At 41.1% G+C, this 26,287-nt stretch overlaps 1 protein-coding gene across 1 annotated transcript in view; it reads left to right on the forward strand.

Annotated features, from left to right (window-relative positions):
• The window catches only part of CRB1 (crumbs cell polarity complex component 1), a 115,209-nt gene that overhangs the window by 5,403 nt on the left and 83,519 nt on the right, over positions 1-26,287 (forward strand). Inside the window, exons 3-5 of the mRNA XM_077825353.1 lie at positions 12,238-12,433; positions 16,247-16,386; positions 21,291-21,473. Coding sequence (XP_077681479.1) covers positions 12,238-12,433; positions 16,247-16,386; positions 21,291-21,473 — 519 coding nt within the window. The remainder of the gene's footprint in view (positions 1-12,237; positions 12,434-16,246; positions 16,387-21,290; positions 21,474-26,287) is intronic.

Consider the following 26,287-nt stretch of genomic DNA (forward strand, 5'->3'; position numbering starts at 1 on the left):
ACCACTTCTCAGCCAGCACCTGCAACCAGTTATGTGGCTGGCTCGCCAGTCAAACACCCTTCCTCAAAACCATGGGAAAAGATTCTGAATGGAACACAAAGCTCAGAAAGTTCCCTCCAGCATGGAAACTGGGAACAGTAGTTTAGTGGGTCCAATGTATTCTAAAATGCATTTTTCACCCTCCTCTCATAAGTAGTCAGGTTGACCCTTTAAGTGATGCAGACATTTTATATTTAGAGAGTGCACTTCAGAAGCATGGACATTTGTCCAATGGTCATTAGCATTATGTTTGCCGTGCAAGAGACCTAGATTCATTACCCATATCCAGTTCCTCATTCTTCAAGCTGCTAGTGGTTAAGAGTGTTCGAGAGGCAGCTTACTCCGCCTTTGCTGGCACCTTGCATCTCTGAGTTAAGACTATTAACAATGGGCCCTCTTGATCAGATTTTGCCCTGGTGTCATAGCACCTAAGTGTGGGTTAAAAGCCTTAGAAAGATGATAGATGATTACAAAGGTTTAAGAGGAAGATCACTGTGATAAGCATCAGGCTAGAGGAAGTTCTCTCTGTAGGACTAGGGGAAAATGTCTTTTACCTTTGAAGAAAAATAGATATTTAGAGCCAAACTTTCATCCTTCCACTTTGAACCTACAAAACAAAATTGTGCATTCATAGTGTCTACAAAACCCACGTTCTTTGCACATTCAGTGGCTGCACACACTTTTTTTGTACTTGCCATTTAGCTCCAGTGCCTGAAAAAATTGGCTTTATTGTTAAGGTTATTGAAAAACTAAAATCAATGAACTCCCTCATTATCTAATTGGATTTCATTTGACATCTTAAAGACTACATGGAGTTAGATAACAAAGCCACAAGAAAAAAACAAAACACCACTGTTGGGTTCCAGCACAGCATTTTGAAAATCAAGTGATTTTTTTTTTTCCTTGCTTATCATGTAATTCACTCTATGGGGAAGCACTTTCATGGTTCCAGGTCATTGCTTTAGTCGGCATTCTGATTTTGTGTAATAAACAGTCTCACAGAATGCAGAGCTCTGTTCTTGGACGGCATAGGGGGAGGGTTAGCACTACCAAGCTTTAAAAAAAAGCAGCCAGCGAGATTAAGTGGCTGATCTGTAGTGAGGTAAGGGGAGAAAAAAAAAAAGGAAAAAAAGCACTAGACAGTATAAAAAATTATAGCAGTTGCTTCAAGCGATTCAAATGAATAAGAACTAAAAGATGTGGTTTAAAACCCCATCCAAAAACTCCACCAGGGAGTGGAAGTCAGAAGGTAAAAGCAGATTTCTATTGCTGACACAGAATTCATTTGGAAGCCAGCCCTCAGTTAATATCCTTCATGTGCACAGAGAATGTTATTTAAAGGAAGCTTGTTGCCTTCCTGCCACCCTGCTGCTATCAGTGGGTGTCTCAGTCCAGGCCAAGGGATGAGAAAACTACAGAACTAGGGGAAAGCCAAAGAGGAGAAAGAAGGAAAAAACCTATTAGCAAGAAGCATGGCTATTCTGAAATGATCAGACTTGACCCGGACCTCCTGATGTACTCAGGAAGCTGTATTTGTTTAACCTGTGCTGTTAGCTCGATCCAGGGCTGGATCTACAGCACAGGAGATCTGCTTGAAGGAAAGAAGATTGTCACTATAGAGACAAAGGGAGGGAAAACATAAGAAAGAAAAAAGGAGAGAAATGAAGAATTAGAGCAACACAGATTGTTGGAGGAAGCTCACTCTGCTGGAGTCGCTCTTTTTATCTCAGAGCTCTGCTGTTTCCCAGGCTGAGTCTCTCTGCTCTTCCCAAAATCAGGGACTATCATTCTGATGGAATGTCTACACTGCAATTAAAAACTTGCGAGTGGCCTGTGCCAGCTGGATCAGGCTCACAGGGTTCAGGTTAAGGGGCTGTTTAAATGCGGTGTAGGCATTCAGGCTCAGGCTGCATCCCAGCTCTGGGACCCTCACCCCCTCCTGCCCCCCCGCAATCAGAACACTAAAATTAAAAGAGTTAATAGGTGGAGGAAAGAGGTGGAAGCTAAGGAAGGAAAAGAGGTCTTGTATACAAAGCAGAAGAAATTGCACCGTTCTGATGTACAGCTCAGGCATGACTTCCAGCAGTAGTGAGGCTAATAACAATAATTCTATAAAGGAGTAGTTGGCTGTTCCTTCAGCAGTAAAATGCCAGCTTTAAAGCCCACTTAACCAAATGATTTATCAGAAGCCATTTTTGTTATTTTCTGCACCTTGCTGTGAGTTGTGTTAAATGCATAAGCCAGAGGGATTATTGGATGAAAGCCCTGAGGTGTCCCCACTGGTAATAAAAATCCTCATTTACTCTGTCAGAGGATCTTGCCAACTGTTATTATCCTGGCCTGACACCATGAATCACAGTGGGAAGTCATCCAACCTCATCTCATTTCCCTAGGATGTTAAAGAGGTTATAACTTTTGATACATAGGTGGAGATTGCACAGTAAATCTACAGCGGTAATGTTAACCAAATGCTTGAGTTACTGGCTTTAGTTGCTACCAGTTTCATGGGCTATCACTGCTACTTTGTGTGATTGGTATGTTGCATGCAATTCCTAAAATAGCTGAGAAATTTCTCACATAATTCTTACACAAATGGGAGAGGTTAGAATGTCTAAAGAGCTGAAGAATTGAAAATGTAGCATGAAATCTCTATTTTACTATGATAATGCACTGCATGTGTGAAATTATGTACAAGACATGTCATACAGCTGTTAAATAATAAAGCTCAATTGGTTTGTCAAACCTTTGCTGGATATGCTGGCAAAATGTAATATTTCTCCATTGTACTAATTACACTTTCATTTCACTTAAGCAAACAGAGCATGGTATAAGAGCCTGCTCCTTGCTGATAGCCAATCACATTTATTATCTAACTGGACACAGTTGAAACCATTGCCAGTAGGTGAACATTTAAGTGTAAATTATCAAATATGTATACTGTGGTTCCAAAAATAAATCCTATTCAGAGACAACAGAAAAGGCCATTTTGATTGCACTTGGCAACAGATCAAATAGATCTAATAGGCCAAATTCATCCTAGGTGCAATTCCATTTAGTACAGTAGAATTATACTTGAGTTGAATTCAGCACAATGTGAGGATATTATTGCATGCCCAAAACTAAGTCCTCACCCTGCCTTTTTGCACTGATGTAATATTTCCAGCAGTAGTGGACATGCCACGCTGGTATTTAGGGTAGCTTTATAAAACTCCATCCTCCTTCCCTGTTGTGTCAGGGCATTGCAATTATGATGCACTAAATTGTCCACTTGTAATGATGTGTGATTGCACACATGTATTGACACTATGATTGCTAGGATATATGGGCAGTATGGTTTATGACCTACTGCTCCAAAGACATAGAACTCCTCTGTTTGAGCTAAGAGTTTTCTTTTAATTTTCAGTCGTTCAAGAGGTAGGATCCACTTTTCAAGCCAGTCACTAGAAGGTAAGATACTGACACAGAGAGATATGCTACAGGAGCGCTGATATAGTCCGTCCAGCACAGGGTAGTTGTACTCTCCCATACAAGTCAGTTTATAATGTTTGCCCATTCTTTCACTCCTGCCATGCTTGGGCAAAATGTAATTTGAAGGCCAAAGTTTCCAAGTGACTGAATCAGTTCCAGAGGTGCTGAGAACCCATACAGCTCCCACTGAGGTCAGAACAGGAGACAGGAGCACTCATCACCTCTAAAAAATCAGCTCACTTATGTGCTTAAATAGGGACTTAGGTGCCTAACTCTGAGCACCCACCTGTGATGCTTTACAAAGCTCCACTAAACATTTATCATCTTCTCCTGAGCTCCCTCTCTCTGACTGGGGCTGTGCATGCAGGTGAATATTTGTGTTCATTTTTGTAATTAGCTAAGAACAGAATGAATAATGGACCTGATTCTGCAGAGCACTTATGCATGTGATTAACTTAAAACACGTGAGCCGTCCCAATGATTTCAATTCAGACTACTCAAGTGCACTGAAGTTAAGCACAGGGTTAAATGTTTTGCTGGATCAAAGGCTAAATGTCTTTTCTTTTATGGGTTAGGCCTGTATATTATGAATAGAGGTTTCTGTTGCTGCGGTTTTATTTTAATTGCCTTTTTACCGTATTTAGGGCAGCATTACAGTTAAACACAGGTACACACCTTTCTTTTCTTGTGCTTAAAATGTCATGCTTCTGGATGTCAGCCCCACAATGTATATCATATCATGTTGGGTAGATACATTGAAGCAGGAGAGGAGTTTCCTTTTGAAGCACCTGGACACTGGAGTTGATGGACCAAAGGCATGACCCAATGTAGCAAATCCAATGTTTTTGTGGTAATAATCAGGCATTCTCTGGCCTGTAATTTTAAATCTGGTTGAAGTGAGACTGTTGCACTAGTTTCATTTTGTCACATGGTTTCCAGTGTTTGGAGCAATCTCTTAATGAACTCTGGCAGATTTATGATCACTAGACATAGTTCTGGAAACACAGTTTTTACAAGTTCAATTATTCATAGGGCAGCAACCATGGAGGAGTTCCTTGCTGTATCTGGTGAAATACACATTACCACAAAACCTTAGGAGATCATTCCAGTTGTAGGACCTAATACCACACTCCTCAGATACACAAAACTCCCTCTGAAATCAGTGGTTAATTGAAGCAATGAAGCCTCAGAATATTGTTGTTTTGCATACATTGAAGACATGACCTATTATATTTTTAGAAAATATACTTCAATAACCTCTGATAATAATCCTAGTTATTTTATGTGCCAGTATGTTTTTAAAGAACATTTTAAACCACCAGTGTTAGCATTTACTACAACTGTATCGAAAGATCCCATTTTCAAGGTTTATTCTGATTTATTGTGATATCTCTGGCTCTAATACAGAATTTTACAAATGTGCTGCATTTGTTGTTGGCCAAATTAAGTCAGTGACCAAGTCATACAGAGTTTAACACTAGCAGCCTAAAGGTTTGGGGAAAATACTCTTAATCAAAGTGTACATATCACTCAGTGTATCATATACACTATCTGTAAATACATAGTTATTTTAAAACTGAAAATTATTTACAGCTAATTGAGAACCTTTCATTTTATTTTATTTTATTAAATGAGTACCTATCCATTGTGCTAGGTTTTGTACAGATATTACAAAACATATATTTTGTAACTATGGATAAACAGTATCAACAGGTTGTTTTCAGTTACCCCAGTATAAATTTGGAGTAACTCCAAAGAGTTTTAACCTGGATACATGTGGAGTGATTGACAGCATAATTTGGCCAGATACATCTATGTAGGCAATTTTAATTGTTAAATGATACTTTATATGGAAACTAAAAGTATATATTTCTACTCTGCAAAGTAACTGTAAAAATGCCAGCCTTCCTACCCTGTGAATTTTCAGGCATAGCTCATTACTTTAATGAAGAAAAAAATATTTTTTATTGCTATTAATACTGCAGTAACAACACAGCTACAGGAGAATAACCTGGATGCCATGTATCATCATCAGCATTATTAAACGAGTAAATATGATATAAGGTAATTGATTCAAACATGGAACCCCACAATGCTATTTCTGTAGGGCAACCTCTCAGATTATAACTGTGCTTTAAAAATATATTATGGCCTACTACCTGGGAAATTTTCATTTATGAACCAACAGAGTATTTTTAGTGCAAAAATAGTCCAATAATATAAAAACAATAATAGATATTTTCTTAAGTGTATGAAAATATTTTTCTCTGGATCAAATGTTCAGAAATGGTCTCTAAAATTACAATCCACCATTTCTGATTCCAAGGTTTTCATTCTCAAATTGGGTAGTTTCACATAATCACTCAATGTGCATCTGCAAATACAGTTTGCCCTTGCAATACTGAGTTTTGCATATGCAAGTGCTGGGAAATCAAATTTTCATGTTTAATTTTAGAGGTTTATAAATATTTGCTTCTAAATTGGAAGTCTGAGCATTGATTGAATATGAGTTAGAAGGAAAAATGTATCACAAAAAACATGATAGATTTAACCCAAGGTACATTATGTTGTGTCTGAATGTAACATCGTGGTACCCACCTCTTGCAAATGCCCCCTTCTGGTTGGGTGTGTCTTCAGTCTTTAAACTGTCCCAGCCCTAGTATTGAGCTATCCCTGGAGGCAATGGTTTTATTCTCTCTGGGCCCTTCTGATCCCAGCTCTCCAGCTAGGCCTCTTAACAGTTCAGATCCCCTTCTGGAGGTTTATCACTCACCAATTGTCAGCCACTTCCCCAGTGGCTTCTGGGGGGTACCCAGGCCTGCCCACTACTCTGGGTGCCAGCCCAGGGACCCTAAGAATAGCAGCTATCCAGGGCCATGTCCTTTTAACTAACCTGCTTTCAGCTCCCTGGGCCACTTCCCCATGGCCCCAGCCTTCGCCAATGCTTCACCCTTACCTCAAGACACTTCTATGTTCAGGCCCAGCAGCCAACCAAGAGCTCTTTCTTACTGCTCTGGTCCCTGCCAGCACTGAGCTGTCCATGGTGCTGCAGTTCCCTTTGGCCAGCCAGGAACACAAACTACACTCCTTTGGCTCCAGCAAGGGACTGACCCTGGTTTTCACTGCGGCTCCCTTTATACTAGCCTGCAACCCTCTTATTGGCTAGCCCCTTATAGCATCCCCTCCTGATTGGCTGCTTCCTGTGCAGTCCTTCTAGGCCTCTTAGAGGGCTTAGCTCCACTGCTCCTTTCCTGGGACAGGTGTGACAGGACCCTGAGGCCTCCAGCACCAGTAGCTCCACCCCACCACAATGAATAAAACCCTTATTAAATGTCAGATGTTGACTATAAATACTGATGGAAGAATAGAACATCTTGTACATCCTGCCTTATACAATTTAGGAAACTGTATAAATAATAATAATCATCATCATTATCATCATCTGTGGAAAAGTGAGCTTTTATGCCTTCCTGTAGTTTGCAGAGCAGGGGCTCCATTTAAGTCAATGTGTGATAGGAATGCAAGATTGGGTACATTAATATTTAATGCAGAGACTAAGGCTATGTCTACCCTGCAGAGTTTTGTCACAAAAGTTATACTGCTTTAATTAAACCACTGTTGCATGTCCACACTATGCTCCTTGTGTCAGCAGAGTGCATCCACACTAGAAGCTCTTGCATCAACACCGAGAGCAGTGCACTGTGGGTAGCTATCCCACTATGCAACTGGCTGCAGGGTGCTTTGGGAAGGGTTTGCAATGCCTCATGGGGCAGGTACAGTGTCACATGATGCAGGTTTCTCAATCCCATCATTCCATGGGCATCCTACTAGATTGCCAGCTGCTTTTCAACTAAAGTGTGTGTGTGGGGAGAGTGTGTGACAGGGAGTGTGAGTGTGGGGGGAGGGGAGAGACAGAGTGTATGTTGGGGGAGAGTGAGAGAGTGGCGGGAATGAGAGAGACAAAGCATGTCTTGGGGGAGTGTGTATGTTGGGGGAGAGTGAGTGTGTCAGCATGCTGTCTCTCAGTTCAGACAGCTGCCGGAAACAACTAGTCGTGAGGCAGGGGAAGGGGGACACCCCCGACATCAGCCCCCACCTCCCTCTCTGGCGCTGCACAGCAGTCTCTTTCTCTCTCTCTCTCTTTCACACACACACAAACACCACACATCTGCCCCTGCCAGCAGCTGTGTTTCTAGTGCAAAGGAGAACAGGAGGATTCCACATTAATGATTTGCTCCTTGTTGCAGGAGCTGAGAGGCAAGCTCAGCTGTCAGAACTTCCCAGAGCTTTGAAAGGGGAAGGGTGCATGCCTGCAGGGCAGCTGAGTTCAAAACAGTGAGCAGAGCAGTCACACCAGGCATTGTGGGATACTAGGGGAGGCCAGTTATGGTGATATAATGAACAGCAGCATCTACACTGACACTTTGTCGCTTTAAGTTTGCCACAGAAAGCTTTATGCCTCTCGTCAAGGTGGTTTTATTTTGTTGCTGAAACGGAAGAGTTTTGTCGCCAAAAGTGGCATTGCACTGTATCCACCTCCACTGTTTCATTGCCAAAAGCTGCCTTTTGGTGACAAAACTCTGCAGTGTAGACAAGACCTAAATGGTGCTGATGCTATATATTTCACTGATTCTTTTGGCAGAGCTGGGCATGAGTCTGGAACGAAACTTCCCCAAGGTTCGGGTATGTTCAGATCTGGAATTTTGTATGTTCTACAACCTGGTTTTAACTCTGACCATTGATGGAGGCTATAGAAAGCTTTCCAAAGTTATCTTAGCAAACAGGGGACTATGACAAAACAGACTATTTGTCCAAGGACTATTTTTGGTTTTCTAATCAAGCCTTCAAAATGCCCTTGAAATGTCTGAATTACCCCTTAGCACACACAAAAAATAATGTTTTAAAACGCATTGTCTTTATATTGCAAATGTTGCCATCTCCTGACCCTACATTAATTTTCTTCCTCTCTGTGTCTGGCTGCACTGTAGCATTTTGGTCCTTTTCAGAATCATATCTCTAGCAACAATTTTTTTCCAGTGGGAGTTTCCCATCATATAAGAAATATTAATGCTCTTTAAAGTCATGATATAAGGCATGCTGTTAGGGTTGATAATTAAAAGCAGGATACTTGCTGAAAGTGATTTGATTCATATTGTATGTGCCTGTCTGTGGAGCTCTCAAATGCCACAGATTTGAATACAAAGACACTGCTATTTCGTCTGTGAGCAAATGGCAAGGAGATAAGCAGCTGGAGATCAGAGCACTGCACTATTCTCACTGCTGCTTCCAGTAAGATGAGTACAGACAACACCTATCATAGCTAAAATGAAGCATACAGCCCTTCTGGAACTAAAGAAAAAAAAGCAGCAAGTATATTTGTGGAGGGAATTAGGATTCTATGGGCGGTATTTGTATGATGTTTGCAGAGACTATAAAACGTGTTCTTGTCATAGCAGCACAGGCCTAGCTTCTGTTCGGGGCAATGTCATGAACTTTTGGTGTGACCCTGGGTAAAACTTGAGTCATTCAGGCTGATAGCTTGCAATCCTGCTCATATTGACTTTAATAGTGGAGGATCAGGCTGAGGTGGCATTTCGAGATCCTTGAGTAGGTGCTACCAAACCCCTAGTCATTGCTACTATCACTAGCTATTGAATCAAATGTGATTTTAAAATGGACTTAAATAAACGGAATTTATTTATTGTTTTGCAACAATATTTGTGGTGAACCTTTGGTTTAACTGGGCATTGGGCTGAGTCAAATTCAGCCCAAGATCAAAGTTCAGCAAAAACAAAAGTCAACGAACTGTAAATCTCAGCAAGCAGAAGAGTGTACATGAAAACTCAAAGGCTGGGACCACTCTGAGGGAAATCTCCTTCTATTGCTCTAGTCCTGGTCCTGGCAACGGTGGGAGCACTGGAGTAGAAATGCTGCCGGTGTTATCATCACTATGTCACCAAAACTCACGTAGAGCGCCTACCCTTGCTAGCACCAGCAAAGTCGCAACAGTAGTTGAGCACAACTAAGCGATTTCCCTGAAATCCTCAGCGCAGACAAGGTCACAGCACTGTGCATCAGGGAACAGAACTGAAACAAGAAGGATGATCTCACCTTCAGCTGGCTGCGTGCACAGCCACAACAATAGCCCAATCCCAGGTGTCTGCCCCCTCTGTATCTAGGCATGGCCACACAAGGACTGAAGACGCAAATGGAAGACAAAAGGAACTCCAGTCATTGATGAGCAAACAAGGGATTTGTTTTACCCCAGGCTGTTGTTTTAAATTCAAGCCCCTGCATAGGTAGGTAATGGGGAAGACGGCCGAAGGCTCCACCTCACGCAAAGGACAGCCATAGTGTGGCTGAAGAGCGGAGACCACACTCCGTCCTAGTGCCTCTACTGGCATTGGCTGCCTGAAAGGGAGCAGGGCGAAGGAGGGGCAAGTGTGGAAGATGGAGCATAGCATGCCCTCTCCAAGGGTGATGTAAATGCTACACTGGTGTATGCTGCTGGGGAGTCCCCACAAGGATTCTTACCCCCTGGCACACATTGCATCTCCCTCCAAGATGCCCATGCAAGCATCCAGGTCATACTCTAGGCCAGCAGCATTAAATCAAGATGTAAGCAACATGCCCCCAGGGGTCAGTGAGGATGGAACATGGTCTCTGCTCTTGAGTCCTTATGCTCTACCTGCCCCCTTCTGGAATTCTAATGTATTGGGTGACACCAAATACCATGAATCAACAGGAACTCCGGTACCTAAGGGAGTTAGGTGACCAGCTCCCACTGAATGCCAAAGGGAAGTGGGTACTTAAGTCTCCTAAGGCCCCTTTGAGAATTCCAGCCTCAATTCTCAAGAGACAAAATCCACATTGGCTTCAGTTTTCAACAGATGAGCAATGCCCACAAGCAGCAAGAGAGAGAACTTTGGAATTATAGATAGGTAGGTGATCCTATACATATACAATAAGGCCCTGATCCTACTGCTACTGAAGTCAAAGGCACAGAACTCCCAATAACTTTAGTGGTTCAGAATCAAGGCCTACAGGCCCAATCCTGTTTCTATTGAAGTTAATAGAAGTTTAGCCTTCAGTTTAGACGTGAGTGTTGTTATTATTGTGTTGTGGTGGCACCCAGATATCTTAATCAGGACCCCACTGTGCTAGTCACTGTACCCACAATTAATACAAAAAGACAAAGAGCGTACAGTCAAATCATATGACAAGGGAGGTGGATCAAACAGGCAGTGAGGAAGGGAGAATGACAAGGTAACAGTAACACAGTTATGTTGGGTATAAACCCACGGCCTCAGCACACCAATTATCTAGCCTGGCAAAACTGTGGGAGCAGGAGCAGACTTCAAGTACTAAAACAGGCAAAGTTTGTAATTTGAAAATAGATGGGCTGAATCCTTATCTGGTGTAAATTGTCATAGTTCTGATTTGCATGAGCTGAATATCTGCCCCAAGGTTGTTGTTTTTTTTATGTACCTGAAAAATGTGAGGAGCAGCCCTAATTTGTAGGTGAAGATTCCATAGTCTGATTTAACAGTTCTTAACACACATATCTATACCACAAGTAAAACCACGTTGTGTTTAGGGACACCTTTTTCTAACACACATTTTATTTCTCATGCGGAATGGACACTGTCACTATGTTAGAATTAATAACAAAGGTCTTGACCATGAAGGCTGGATTCTGAACGAGACCAAGCAAGACAGCAAATTGGATTTGGACTTTGACCTTCCTCACCCCCAACAAAAACATATGCTTTCTCTGAATTACTGTTAGGAGCAAGGAAGCATTTCATTTTTCTGCAAAGCCAAATAAAGGGAACACTTTGTAGATGTTGCTCTGGGTGCCAGATTTTCTTATTTTTATGTACTTCTAATTTAATTTATTTAAATAATAAATATTATTTTTTCTGATGGTTTTAACCTGCCAACTGCAAGTGTTCTGCCAGCTACAATATCGCCACTGAATAAATGTGAGTTGCCAAATTTGGATAGCAAAATCACAGTTTTCAGTAGAATCTCCTGCCCTCCATTTAGCTAAGAAGAAAGCAATAGTGCTAAAAAGGTATTTTAGGAGAATTTCCTGCTCAAAAGAAAAAGATAACTTAGCAAATAATACCAGCATCCTTTGGAATAGGTAGAAGAGACTTTCTTTTAACCTGCATGGTATCCTAAATATGGGTAAACAGACTTCAGAGTTGAGCTAACTTTGCAGAACATCCCAGAGGAGCTATTACAATACTGTATTGTAACAGCCCTTCTGTTGTCAACAAGATATCACACACACCAGCGTATTTATGAATTGCCAAGGCAAAGACCAACACAATGAGACAATCTTCCAATTAATTCAACTAACTGTAAGGCCTACCAATATTGACAGAGTCCCTTTAAGTGACTGGTTCCTCACAAATGCTATTAAATACAAATGTAATTGTAACATGGTGTAAGTAATCTGAAAATTAAAGGGTTTGGTTTCCATGTGAATAGTTAAATAATAAGATGTGATTGTAATTATTCCTTGTGAATGAAAGCTGTTCTGTTCTCTTCTGTAAATTCCCCCAAATCTGCAAAAATGTAATCTTGCAATCCCTACTGAAGAGGCAAATGATTTTCTAAAAGAGATACTTGCTTGAAGAAAGCTTACATAAATATGACATTTAAAGTGTTCCCAGAGAAAACCTGAAGAATTAACACTTTGCTAAACTTTTTTTTTTAAAGGTATAAACTGTGAGCTGGAAATTGACGAGTGTTTGTCACAGCCTTGTCTAAATGGTGCAACCTGTCATGATACTTTGGGTAGCTATTTCTGTTCCTGTGCACTTGGATTCCTAGGTGAACTCTGTGAAATCAACATTGATGAGTGTGCCAGTCAGCCATGCCTCAATGGAGGGCAGTGTATAGATGATATCAATAGGTATGTATCCTAGATCTAGGGTAACTTATACACAAGAAGGACCTATGCTCTGTAACTTGAACACTAATAGGTTGAAATAACATCTGGTTAGCTGAGTTGTCAAATTGTTGATTTCATTTACTAAAAGAGGACCCAATCCTGCACTGTCCTGAGTGTAAGTTTGGGTGTATTAAGAAATGCAAGATTGGGCCCAGAGCTGGTAAACCAATGGGAGTCTGCTGCAAAGACTGATTGCTAGGTAGACTCCTCATATTTGGAACTTTACAAAGTGCTATTTAGTCAGCGCTGCACAACTATTATTTAAAGGTGAATTCTGCACCATTTTGATTAACCAAATCTTGAAAATCATATTAATCTGCCAAAACTTCAGTTTCTTAATCAAGATGAGGACATGTACAAAATATAACATGTTGGCATTGTTCAGCTGTCCACTTTGAAAGAATAGAAACATTAAAGAAAAGTGAAAGACAGGGTAATAGTAACCATAATAATAGACATCACTAGAAAATGTGCAAGACATTTTGCAGATATATAAGGCAACAGATCCCTGACCCAAAGAGCCTACAGTCTGCCTAGATAAAGGACAGGAAAAAATAAGGAAAAGGGACATGACTTACAAGCAAGTTCCTTTTGCTGAAATTAAATGATCCTACAAGGAGATTCAAGACTAGATGATCATAATGGTCCCTTCTGACCTAAATATCTATGAATCTATGAATCTAAGTGCAACCCAGGCAGGCCAAAAACCAGGTCTCGGCTCTTTGAAGATAGCATTGCATACTGTACATGTGATTCCAAAAGAGGGGAAACTGTGCAAAAGTAAAGTCTATATTATAGAAGTTAGGCTGGAAAGATTCAGTTAGTTCAGCTAGGTAATTCCTCTGTCAGTACTGGATTGTTCCCTACCATGTGAATTCCAATTCTTAAGGGGCTATTTTGAAGATACCAGTTATAAAGAAATCCATCAGAAGAGCCATGTCATCAAGAGCCTGGGCTTGACTTTAATTCACAAGAGGAGAAAGATCATGTTCCAGCAAAGAACTTTTGCACCACATTGCAACATTACGCTAACCTTGTAGAATTCCCTTTCTGTAGTCCTGAATGACTCTGAGCAATACAAAGCAATTCTCGATTTTCCAGTGCAGTTCAAGCATAGTGGAGTGAGAGAAAGAGGTCGCCTTGCATCTGACACCCACTCAGCAGAATCATTTAGAAAGCCTGAGACCTTTTGAGGGCACACACATATTGTGAGCAGCAATAATGCTCATTCTAGCCAGACCAGATCACACTCATTTACCTACTGGAGACCAAAACTGTGGCACATGTAGGAATGCTTTGAAGTGACTGATTATACTGCAGTGTTTCTGGAGGTCAATTTGGTAATCATAATGAAAAAGGATCTGCTCCCTAATTACTTGAAAAAGGGGCTTGGACAGCAGAGCAAATCTGAAATGTGAAGATAGTTAGCCAGTCATTTTCTACCATCCCTCATCTTATTAAGATGTTTGAGTTAGAAGAAAGCTTTTATTCGTCACATCCTCATTTCTACTTTCTACCTCATCCTGCAGTGAAGTTATAATCCTTTGATGGGACAATCTGCTGCTATGAACATGAGTGTGAAGTCACATATTTAGCATTATGAGCTATTTATTCAAACACTAGGCCAAATTCTGCCCTAATCTTCAGTCCTGAAGCCCTGTTGCTTTCAATGAGGTTACATGGGTGTAACATAGGGCAGAACTTGACACACTGGGCCCAACTCTCTTCTGAAACCAGTTTTAAATTTTACATTGACATCAGTAGAGCGTCTGCTAATTTACACTGGTACCTAACCTGCACCCACAAAATACCAATATGTGTACACAAAAATTATAGTTGTGTGTGCTCAAAGGACCTGATCCAAAGCCCATTGAAAGCAATGGAAATACTTTCAGAGGGATTTGGGTCAGGCCTAAAATAAGCACTGCTATGGACAAGTGGCTATTTTGCACATTGTGAGATCTGAAGCAGGGTGCCTCCAGAAAGATAGGTCTGGTGGCCTGTTTAAGCGTACACCAATGAAATCACAGCCCTCTGCACTAGGAAGTATGGGTGCGGAATTTAGAGTCTCACTGGGCTTTCTATCCACCCTGCCCTCCTTTTATTAATTATGCAAACCAAATCCTATATACAAGTTAACCTCAAGGATTCCCTAGCAAATCACTGCAATGTGTAACAATTGCGTGTACATGAGAAATGGGTACATATGCAGATTTGGCAGTGCAAGCAACGCTATTTGAAAATTCACTGTGACTTCATTTCTGGGTCAAGGGAGAAGAGAGGATGGGCTAAACACAGATCTTCACCAAGCAGAAAATGTATCAAGGAAACATATGAAAAACTAACAAAAGAAATGACATTTTTCTGTTCTGAGAACACTTTTAAGAGTTCCTCTCAGGCTGAAAAATTATATAATTGATCAGAGAAGACCTTCTCACCACATTTGACTTCCCAAATTCCATACACACTGGACCAAATTCATCCGTGGTCTAAGTCCACATGCCCATTGGTTTTAGCGGTGTTACACACATTACGAATGAATTTTCCCCATTGTGAATTTTTTTCCCTACCATCCAAAGAAATACTGTAGAATGTTAATACTATAGTAGAAATGTTGCATTATGCTCTGGTGTTCAACAGCACTACTTGCTTCTCCAGAATAAGGCTTTGGAGTTAAACCCTGACATCAGAAAAGAAGTGTAGTCTTTTTATCTCAAGGCTAGAGATGTCATGTTCAGTCAGAAGTCTTCATGGTTTTAATTGCACAAAAGCCAAGGGATTTTTTTTCAAAATAAAGGAAATTTAATATAGTAGCTGAATTAATTTACTTTCTGATGACATACACAGATCCTCTGTTCTTACTAGATAAAGATGAAATGCAAATCACCCCAACAAGCATATTATAACTCAGCCATTTTGCAGAGGCCTGTCGTTTTGTATGACATGTGTTGCATTAGGTGATTGGATCATGCCAGAAACATAGGAGGTATGACATATCACGGTGCGATTACAAGATACTGTGTGTAATGTGACACAGTTGGCATTTCTGAAATCAGCACAATGGATTAAAAAGCAGGCACTATTGATTGCCTGCAAATAGTTCACTACTGCACATATTCAGATCTCATCTTCAAGCACAAGCTACTTTATTTCTGAATAGAAAACAATAGCACTGTTGCCAAGTTAAAGAGATATTAGTATTATTTCTCTTACAATATCACACAGAGGCCTCATTGTAAGAAGCAGTCCCTGCCCTGAAGAGCTTATAGCTTAAATAGACCAAGCAGACACAGGCAAGTATAAGAAAGGAAGCATCGTTATCTACATTTTATAAATGGGGAACTGAGGCACTAAGACTTGCCCAAGGTTACAGGAAGTCTGTGGTAAATCTAGGGATTGAACCCAGATCTCCTGAGTCCCAGTCCAGTTCCTTAGCCAGAAGAGCCAAGCCTGGGAAAACAACCCTTGTTGAAAGTGTTATGAGTGTGTCATTTAGGCTTGCAAGGCATTGTGCTGTTACATAATAATAAGTACTATTATTATTTATTTCCCATGATGCCCACAATGTGCTAGGTGCTGTACAAACACAAGAGGAGGCACAGTGCCTGCCCTGATCTTTCAACTTTAAAAAAGCGTTTTCATTTTAAATGGGTCATCTCAGCACAGGATGCTTTAGAAAATGTTTCCCCTGTAAAAGCACTTCAGTCCAAAGATCATATATGAGTCATCATTATGACTTCTAGTTGGCCTCACTGTCAGCCTTTTGTATTGTAGGTATAGCTGCAACTGTACCAGTAGTGGATTTACGGGCCTGAACTGTGAAATCTTAATTTCCTTATGCCAGTCACAACCATGCCACAATAATGCTACCTGTGAGGACAGCGCTGAGAATTATACATGCCACTGTTGGCCAGGTAAGCTCTGTATTCTCTTACAAGCATTCATAGAATATCACGGTTGGAAGGGACCTCAGGAGGTCATCTAGTCCAACCCCCTGCTCAAAGCAGACCAATCCCCAACTAAATCATCCCAGCCAGGGCTTTGTCAAGCCTGACCTTAAAAACCTCAGAGGAAGGCGATTCAACCACCTCCCTAGGTAACACATTCCAACGCTTCACCACCCTCCTAGTGAAAAAGTTTTTCCTAATATCCAACCTAAACCTCCCGCACTGCAACTTGAGACCATTACTCCTTGTTCTGTCATCTTCTATCACTGAGAAAAGTCCAGATCCATCCTCTGTGGAACCCCCTTTCAGGTAGTTGAAAGCAGCTATCGGGATCCCCCCTCATTCTTCTGTTCCGTAGACTAAACTATCCCAGTTCCCTCAGCCTCGCCTCATGAGTCATGTATTCCAGTTCCCTAATCATTTTTGTTGCCCTCCGCTGGATGCTTTCCAATTTTTCCACATCCTTCTTGTAGTGTGGGGCCCAAAACTGGACAAAGAACTCCAGATGAGGCCTCACCAATGTCGAATAGAGGGGAACGATCACATTCCTCGATCTGCTGGCAATGCCCCTACTTATATATCCCAAAATGCCATTGGCCTTCTTGGCAACAACAGCACACTGTTGACTCATATCCAGCTTCTTGTCCACTGTAACCCCAAGGTCCTTTTCTGCAGAACTGCTGCCTAGCCATTCAGTCCCTAGTCTGTAGCGGTGCATGGTATTCTTCCGTCCTAAGTGCAGGACTCTGCACTTGTCTTTGTTGAATCTCATCAGATTTCTTTTGGCCCAATCCTCTAATTTGTCTAGGTCCCTCTGTATCCTATCCCTACCCTCCAGTGTATCTACCACTCCTCCCAGCTTAGTGTCATCTGCAAACTTACTGAGGGTTCAGTCCACACCATCCTCCAGATCATTAATGAAGATATTGAACAAAACTGGCCAGAGGACCGACACTTGGGGCACTCCGCTTGATATCAGCTACCAACTAGACATGGAGCCATTGATCACTACCCATTGAGCCTGACGATCTAGCCAGCTTTCTATCCACCTTATAGTCCATTCATCTAGCCCATACTTCTTTAATTTGCTGGCAAGAATATTGTGGTACACCGTATCAAAAGCTTTGCTAAAGTCAAGGAATAACACGTCCACTGTTTTCCCCTCATGCACAGAACCAGTTATCTCATCATAGAAAGCAATTAGATTAGTCAGGCATGACTTGCCCTTGGTGAATCCATGCTGACTGTTCCTGATCACTTTCCTCTCATGTAAGTGCTTCAGAATTGATTCCTTGAGGACATGCTCCATGATTTTTTCAGGGACTGAGGCTGACTAGCCTGTAGTTCCCCGGACCCTCCTCCTTCTCTTTTTAAAAGATGGGCACTGCATTAGCCTTTTTCATGTCATCTGGGACCTCCCCGATCACCATGAGTTTTCAGAGATAATGGCTAATGGCTCTGCAATCGCATCCACCAACTCCTTTAGCACCCTCAGATGCAGCGCATCCGGCCCCATGGACTTGTGCTCATCCAGACTTTCTAAATAGTCCTGAACAATTCTTTCTCCACAGAGGGCTGGTCACCTCCTCCCCATGCTGTGCTGCCCAGTGCAGTAGTCTGAGAGCTGACCTTAATCGTGAATACAGAGGCAAAAAAACCATTGAGTACATTAGCTTTTTCCATATCCTCTGTCACTAGGTTGCCTCCCTCATTCAGTAAGGGATTCACACTTTCCTTGACTTTCTTCTTGTTGTTAACATACCTGAAGAAACTCTTCTTGTTACTTTTAACGTCTCTTGCTAGCTCCAAGTATGATTTGGCCTTCCTGATTTCACTCCTGATGCCTGAGCAATATATTTATACTCCTTCCTGGTCATTTGTCCAATCTTCCACTTCCTGTTAGCTTCTTTTTCGTGTTTAAGATCAGCAAGTATTTCACTGTTAAGCCAAGCTGGTCGCCTTCCATATTTACTATTCTTTCTACACATCGGGATGGTTTGTCCCTGTAACCTCAATAAGGATTCTTTAAAATACAGCCAGCTCTCCTGGACTCCTTTCCCCCTCATGTTATTCTCCCAGAGGATCCTGCCCATCAGTTCCCTGAGGGAGTCAAAGTCTGCTTTTCTAAAGTCCAAGGTCTGTATTCTACTGCTCTTCCTTCTGTCAGGATCCTGAACTCGACCATCCTTTAAAGCAGAAATGTCCTCACTTCCCTCAGATACAAGAAAACACATATCTACTGTCATAAATATAAAGGGAAGGGGGTTAAGAAGCTCTGATACAATACTATAAAATCCTTTTACCTGTAAAGGGTTAAGCAGCTCAAGTAACCTGGCTGGCACCTGACCAAAATGACCAATAAGAGGACAAGATACTTTCAAATCTGGGCTGGGGGGTAGAGGCTTTGTCTGTCTGTCTGTGTGATGCCTCTGCCGGGGACAGATGAAGAAAGCAAGCAATCCAACTCCTTTAGAGTTAGTAGGTAATCTAGCTAGAAAATGCGTTAGATTTTCTTTTGTTTTTGGCTTGTGAAATTTGCTGTGAATGTGTATCCCTGTTTTTGTGTCTTTTTGTAACTTGAGGATTTGCCTAGAGGGATTCTCTATGTTTTGAGTCTGACTGCCTGTAAGATTATCTTCCATTCTAATCTTACAGAGTTGTTCTTGTATTTTTTTTGTTCTTCTAATAAAGTTCTGTTTTTTAAGAATCCGATTGGGTTTTTAGGGTCCTAAAAACCCAAGGCTGGTCTGTGCTCATCTTGTTTATTCTCAAGCCTCCCCAGGAAAGGGGGTGTAAGGCTTTGCGGGATATTTTGGGGGAAGAGTCTCCAAGTGGTCTCTTCCCTTTTCTTTGTTAAGTTGCTTGGTGGTGGCAGCATACTGAATCCCAGATACGGGGAATTTTCTGTCTTGGGAAATTTTCTGTCTTCTAAGCTGGTAGAAATAAGCTTAAGGGGTCTTTCATGCAGGTCCTCACATCTGTACCCCAGAGTTCAGATTGGGGAAGGAACCCTGACACCTACATACATTTAAAAATATTGTTTGTGACCAGCCTTGGAAAGTGTTCCTGGGAGAGAACCTCAGTATAGCTCCATTGGCTTCAATGGAACTCTGACAGTTTACCCCAGCTGAGGACAGATGTCCCCATATGAGGTCAAAATGAACAAAATTACAGGTCTGTGTACTCCACAAGTACAAAGTATTATTAAGTCAAGTCATTAGCACAGTTGGAACTATAATCTGGGGTTTACTTCCCAATCGCATGCTTAATTCATCAGCCCATGGGACATGGGAACTGTTGCTGCTGCCGCTGCCAGGTTTTCCGTCTTCACAAAAGGGACTTTTCGATTGAAATGAGAACCCTTGTGCTCCCACACAACATGTTGAATGCTCCAGCTGGAAATAAATTGAGCTATAAGTGGATTTTGGAAACCAATCTCCTGTGGTCCTCTGAGCGCAGGTCCTTACAGGTTAGAACAAGGGTCAGCACACAGGGTACAGTTTCAGAGTCACATACACCTTCCTGCAGCCATGTCCTGCTAAACTGAGGAACTGCTTCATAGTCAGTTGTTTGAGAAAACACTTCTGCATCCCCAGACAGGATGCAGACACTATAGTTTCCAGAGAGACTCATTGTGGTTAGTCTGTAGGCTGGTAGATTGTTTTCCTGCTTACTACAGTGTAGTGGGAGCTCAGATAATAAGGTGATTGTTGCATTAGAAATGCATCGATTTGACAGAATTCTTAGAATTATGCAGGATTCTCAGGAATAACAAGTCTTTGCAATTCTGTAGCACCTTCCACTCAAGGAGCTAAAATCACTTTACAAATATTAGTTTATTTGGCCTCCCTACACTCCTGTGAAGCTTGCAGCCAAGCCAAGAACATGTTTCCTGATTCCCAGTCCTTTGCCTTAATCACAAGACTACCATCCTTCTTTTATATGCCCTGCTATTTTTGAAATGTGTGTACAGTTGAACTGGCATTGAGGTAAAGCTGAGGGTTCTTACTTTTCTCTTTTCCTTGAGAGATTTTAGAATCTGAGTGGTTTCTTTCTAGTCTAGCTGCATCTGCTACTTGCTTATTACCAAGGTGTAAATGGTGTATTTGGAAAAACCGAACCAATAAAACAGAAAAAAGCAATGGTTGGAAAAGGCCAGCTGCTTCCAAGTAAGGCTCCTCTTAGGCAAAGAATACTAACTGAACAAACAGGCATGTACAAACTGAGAAAAGCGTGGAATAGTAATGGACAACACTTAAAGGTTTGTTGGAAGCTAATCACCTCAAAGTGTGGATGCTTACTGTAAACATTTATAACCTTTTGGGTTTGTAAAACTTGGCAAAAAATGTTATAAGAATCATCTCTTTGTCCTTAGTTTACCAGTACTTCCTTCTTCTAGTTAGCACCATGAAAATATCCCCTCTTGCTGTGGATTTTTGGAACCATAAAACAGCAGCAGAAAGAAAACAGTTAAAACAGAAAACATAAAAAGGCTTAGCTGCACCTTTTGAACCACATAGGGCATTCAAATCCATGGTTCCAGTTTGACACATTGTAAAGTTTGATTCCAGATTTATCCATGGTTTATAGTGCTCAATATTTTCAAATCCAGAATGTTGGTTCTGACTACTCTCTACCATCACACTGGCCATGGAGATTGTTTGATGATGACATATTCTTGTTGTGGAATTAAGGGAAATTAAAGGAGGAATAATATTCTCTCAGGTATTTGTTATGAGACAACAATTTTGGAAGTAATATTTTCCCATGGAGAATTGAAACTTTTACAACACATCTTAAGTGGCTTACTTATCCAGGGAGACTCATATGTTTTTCAAGACTGAGTCAAACACCTGATTTCTGTTCCACAGGGTATGCAGGTTCCCATTGTGAGATTGATGTAAATGAATGCAGCAGTAATCCGTGCTTCTACGAGAGTGAATGTGTGGAGCGGTCCTGGACAACCTGGTATGGACGTATTCTAGAACTGCCAGCAGATTTCAGCTACAACAGAGCATCAGGTTATGTGTGTAATTGTCGCCCAGGATTCACAGGTAAACCTGTTGGGAAAAACTGAAGATATAATCTGTTACAGTATCCTATGGTTTAGAATAGAGTTACATGTTGTATAGGCGACATAGTGCAAAGGGTCCCCCTGGTGGTCATAGTAAATATGGATTTTTAGCAGAAATATTGAGGGCAAGGCTCCCAATTCTACAAGATAAAAAAAGCTGCCACACACTTCAGTAACAAAGCTACTTAAGAAAAGCATCAGGCTGCTTAATTTAAATGAATGGGTAATTACCAAGGGACTACTAATTTATTAAAAAAGGAGTTGTGAGGGTAGCAAGTTACCAGGAGTTGCTAAATTTGATATCCAAACCAATCCCTGAGCAAGGAGACAGAAAGAGAGACTTTGTGTCTTCTGCATTTTTGTGCTTGGAACACTGTTGCTCTTATTGCATGAGTTTGAATTTTACTAAAAATTCCTTTTGGTAGGGTCTTCTTTTCTCATCTGTTTGGGGATCACTGTGCACACTTATAACATTCCACAGTGGGCATTTTTCTAAATCAGACATGAAGTAAAAATTCTACTTGACAAGTTTACAATTTCTCTCTCAATCTCTGCAATCCTAATGCACTCCATATTGTAAAATCTAGGTATCAGTGGTAACCCTCCCTCACAATGACCCAAATGCAACTCCGTTGATACATGTAACATGTAAGGCACTGGTGAGCTTCTACATCTTAAATGAAAATTAACTTCAAAGGAGTTTGTATGTTTAATAAAAATCTTTTAGTGATAATCATAATTCTATAATAGAAAAGTAGGTCTGTCCTGAGATTCATGTTCAGTTATCTAATGTATTAATCCTTTAAAAAAGCCCAGCAGTGTAAGGCTATGGATCTACAGTCTGGCCCTGTCAACTCCACTCTCCTATTCCCCAAGAAAAAAGAATGAGTCTTTAAAAACAGAAGGGATGAATTTTACCTATCTTCAATTTGACATTCCGTTCACCTCCTGAGTGGTTTATAAAATCTGCAGTGTCCTCCAGTGGGTAGCATGACTGACCTCTCTGACTCAGCAGGTACAGAAAATGATTTTTCTTCTGCAATTCTCTTCCTCTGTCTGTCTCTCTGGATTTTGGATGGCTTTCTACAGAGTGGTCATGTGAGCCTAAATGATTCTGCTCCATTCTTTTCCCTTAACTATCCTTCCCTGTCCTGTCACCAAGTATTGCTATTGCACTTTGTTCTGTCTGAGGCATCCATCCCTCCCCCTGTATATTCAGCACCCTCACTCTCCTCCCAATCCCTCCTCTATCACCTTGCATCCCATCCCCACCTTGCATCCCTCAGCTCTCTGTTCCTCCCTGATTAGCCTACTTTAAAAATTCACATGCTGTTCAATATGGCTCCCATTATTGTTCTTTGGTTTAACCTTCATCCCTCCCTTCCCTACCACTCTCTTTTGCCTGTTCCCTTCTGTCAAGGTTCCTTCCCCACTCCGAACTCTAGGGTACAGATGTGAGGACCTGCATGAAAACCTCCTAAGCTTACTTTTACCAGCTTAGGTTAAAACTTCCCCAAGATACAAACTATTTTACCTTTTGCCCTTGGACTGCCACCACCAAACATTTATCTGGGTTTATTTATTAGGAAAGCGTTGTTTGGAAACGTCTTTCCCCCCAAAATCCTCCCAACCCTTGCACCCCACTTCCTGAGGAAGGTTTGGTAAAAATCCTCACCAGTTTGCATAGGTGACCACAGACTCAAACCCTTGGATCTTAAGAACAATGAAAAAGCATTCCGTTTCTGGAAAGAAGGATTTTAATAGAAGTAAAAAGTAAAAAAGAATTACCTCTGTAAAATCAGGATGGTAAATACTTTACAGGGTAATTAGATTCAAAACATAGAGAATCCCTCTAGGCAAAACCTTAAGTTACAAAAACATACACAGACAAGAATATCCATTCTATTCAGCACAGCTTAATTTCTCAGCCATTTAAAGAAATCATAATCTAACGCATTTCTAGCTAGATTATTTACTAAATTCTAAGACTCCATTCCTGTTCTGTCCCTGGCAAAAGCATCACACAGACAGACTAAGACCCTTTGTTTTTCTGCCTCCTCCCAGCTTTTGAAAGTATCTTGTCTTCTCATTGGTCATTTCGGTCAGGTGCCAGCGAGGTTATCCTAGCTTTTTAACCCTTTACAGGTAAAAGGATTTTTCCTCTGGCCAGGAGGGATTTTAAAGGTGTTTACCCTTCCCTTTATATTTATGACACCTTCATATGTCAGGTTTGCCTGATTGAGGCTCTGATTTTGCCAACCTTACTCCCCGGGTAGTCCCACGAAAGTCAATGGGACTACTTACAGGGTCAGATACTGCTCAGTATGAAGAAGAATCCAGCCCTTACATCAGAAACTCTCTAGGGACGGGACAGTATATTTTGTATTCTCTGTAAAGTTTGGCATTATGTGAATGTTTAACAACAATAAATAATAATAGTTGCTGATATCTGCTCTGTGGCCTAGATGACATTGGTGCTTGGCAGATACTCTCTTCCCTACAAAAGCTTTGAGCAAATGCTAAGTCTATTGCACAGCTGTATAATTCCTGTGTGAGTATATGCAATATGGGCACATGGAATATAACACGTTTTCAATAGTTAGGATCCTAAATCCATATTTAGGCACCAAAATTCATTTTTCAAAAGTGCTGAGCACCCAGAGCTCCCATTGACTGTGTATGAATTTAGGAGCATCACTTTAGACTGTTTTTGAAAGTCCTTGCTAAAGTGTTTATATTAACGTAATCATCCTGTAGAATGTACCATGGGGCAAAAAAGCAAGTCAGAATGAACAGAATCACTCTTTGCACTTAGTGTGATAGGGGACTGGCTAGACACAGGAAGAAGGTATGTGTAATAAGAAAGGTTGCAGAAACTGCTGCTGAAGAACCATTCAGCAGCCACATGTTGTGCGAGGCAGTGGCAAAACAGGTTTATTCTCGTTACTCAGGACAGTTCAGCTGCAGCATCTGGTTCTCAAAGTGGTCCAGCTTTTAGCCACTTTCCTAGCTGGATTGGCCAAGGTACAAGGAGGTCAAGTGTCTTGCTCCAAGTCACACAGTAAGACAGCTGTTCTGCTGGAACTGGATTGTAGGATCCCCTGGGCATCCAGTGCTTTGCTCTAACAACTAGAGAAAACTGTCTGCTGGAGTTAGAGATAATGCAGTGAGACTGATTTGAAAAGGAATAAAATCTGAGTTAGTGCTGATGAATGTGGTGCCCTTAGTTGCAGTGCTAGTAACCACACCAATTCCAGTCTTTTGTGTGTGTGTGTGTGTGTGTGTACATACCCGCAGACACTATAGTCAGAGGCAGAATCTACATTCTATCATATATATATTCTTGAAAATGAATGTACTCAGAATCTGCTTAGTATGTCAAAAAGCTGCTTAGTATGTCAAAAATTCTGATGCTAAAATCTCCATGAGACTAAAATGGAAACATTCACTTCTAGGGGTGGTAAGTCATTTCTCCAATTAGAGCCAGGTACCCAGGCTTTCAAATAATAAATCACACTGTTCAGTAGGAATTAAGGAAGACTGGGGTTGATCAAGGTCTGTAATGGTTGCACTGCTCAGTCTGGAGATAAATCCATAATGAAGTTCACACACGGGAACATATTGGCTGCTGGTTTGTGTATGTGTATATAAATATACGTACAATTGCCTTCTACAGTATGGAATGTCAGATGCTGTCGTCTGCTGATCAGTTCTATGAACTGGCTAAACTAAGTTGCTTTGGCTTGCTTGTTAAAGTCTGTGTTTTTGGAGCTGAAGATCTTGAGTTCTTCTGACCTTAACACCTAAAGATCCGTGTATGTTTAAGTACATTGTATGCAGCCACAGATCGCTATCAAAGCAAAGGATCAGTAGAATAAAGCCTGTTCTCTTTAATAAATAATCTTATACATTTTATTATACCCATTTTATTACAGTGGAATGTAAATTAAACTTGTGAATTCAAATAGCCAAAAAACCCCACAACACATAGTAGAGCCAAATTTTTCCCTTGAATACATGGCACTACCTGCTAGGGTCAATCATTAGCTGGAGTAAATTGGAATAACTTCAGCAGAGCTACACTGATTTACCCCAGCCAAAGATTGGGTCTCCATTCTTCTATTGGGGCACAGTTTCACCATTCCTTGCTGCAATAAGTCACATACACAGCAGTGAACATTTATAGTTGTACTCTACTGTCCATTGGGGAGCGGAGAGAAATACCACCATATGTACTGTGAGACTACCTAAGGGTCTGATCTAAAATGAAGTCAACGGGAGTCTTTCCATTGACTTCAATGGCCTTTGGATCAGGCATTGATTTTGTAAATGCTTCTAATATATACCCTTGAAATACCATAGTTAGATATATAAGGTTAAAAGTAAGTGCTGTAACTCAGTGGAAAACTGAGACTCTCTCCTTTTCGAAGGTATGAAATCCCATTTTCTAGTCCAAAGGGTCAGAAGATAATGAACTTACTTCAGGGCAGAATATTGCTCATCTTAGGCCTCAGGACATCTGTGTGGGAGGTAAAGAAAGAAACAGTCTCTGGCAGTATTGTCTTTTTGATGGTGGTTGGTTGAGTGAAATAGGTCTCAACTGTACAGTTAAAATGTTGTGTATGGACACTCGTACCCCCCAGAGTTGGAGAGGGAAAAAATCCCCCCCCCATATTTGGATGACTTGAAGCCAGCTAAACAGATCTGAATTAAAATGCACCAAAAAGATTTGCTTCTCAGCTCAAAAGAAGTCTGGGGAATTTAATCCCCAAAGAGGATTTTTTGGGGGAGTTG

The sequence above is a fragment of the Eretmochelys imbricata genome, chromosome 8 (assembly GCF_965152235.1).
Source record: "Eretmochelys imbricata isolate rEreImb1 chromosome 8, rEreImb1.hap1, whole genome shotgun sequence".
In the NCBI taxonomy this organism is placed as follows: domain Eukaryota; kingdom Metazoa; phylum Chordata; order Testudines; family Cheloniidae; genus Eretmochelys; species Eretmochelys imbricata.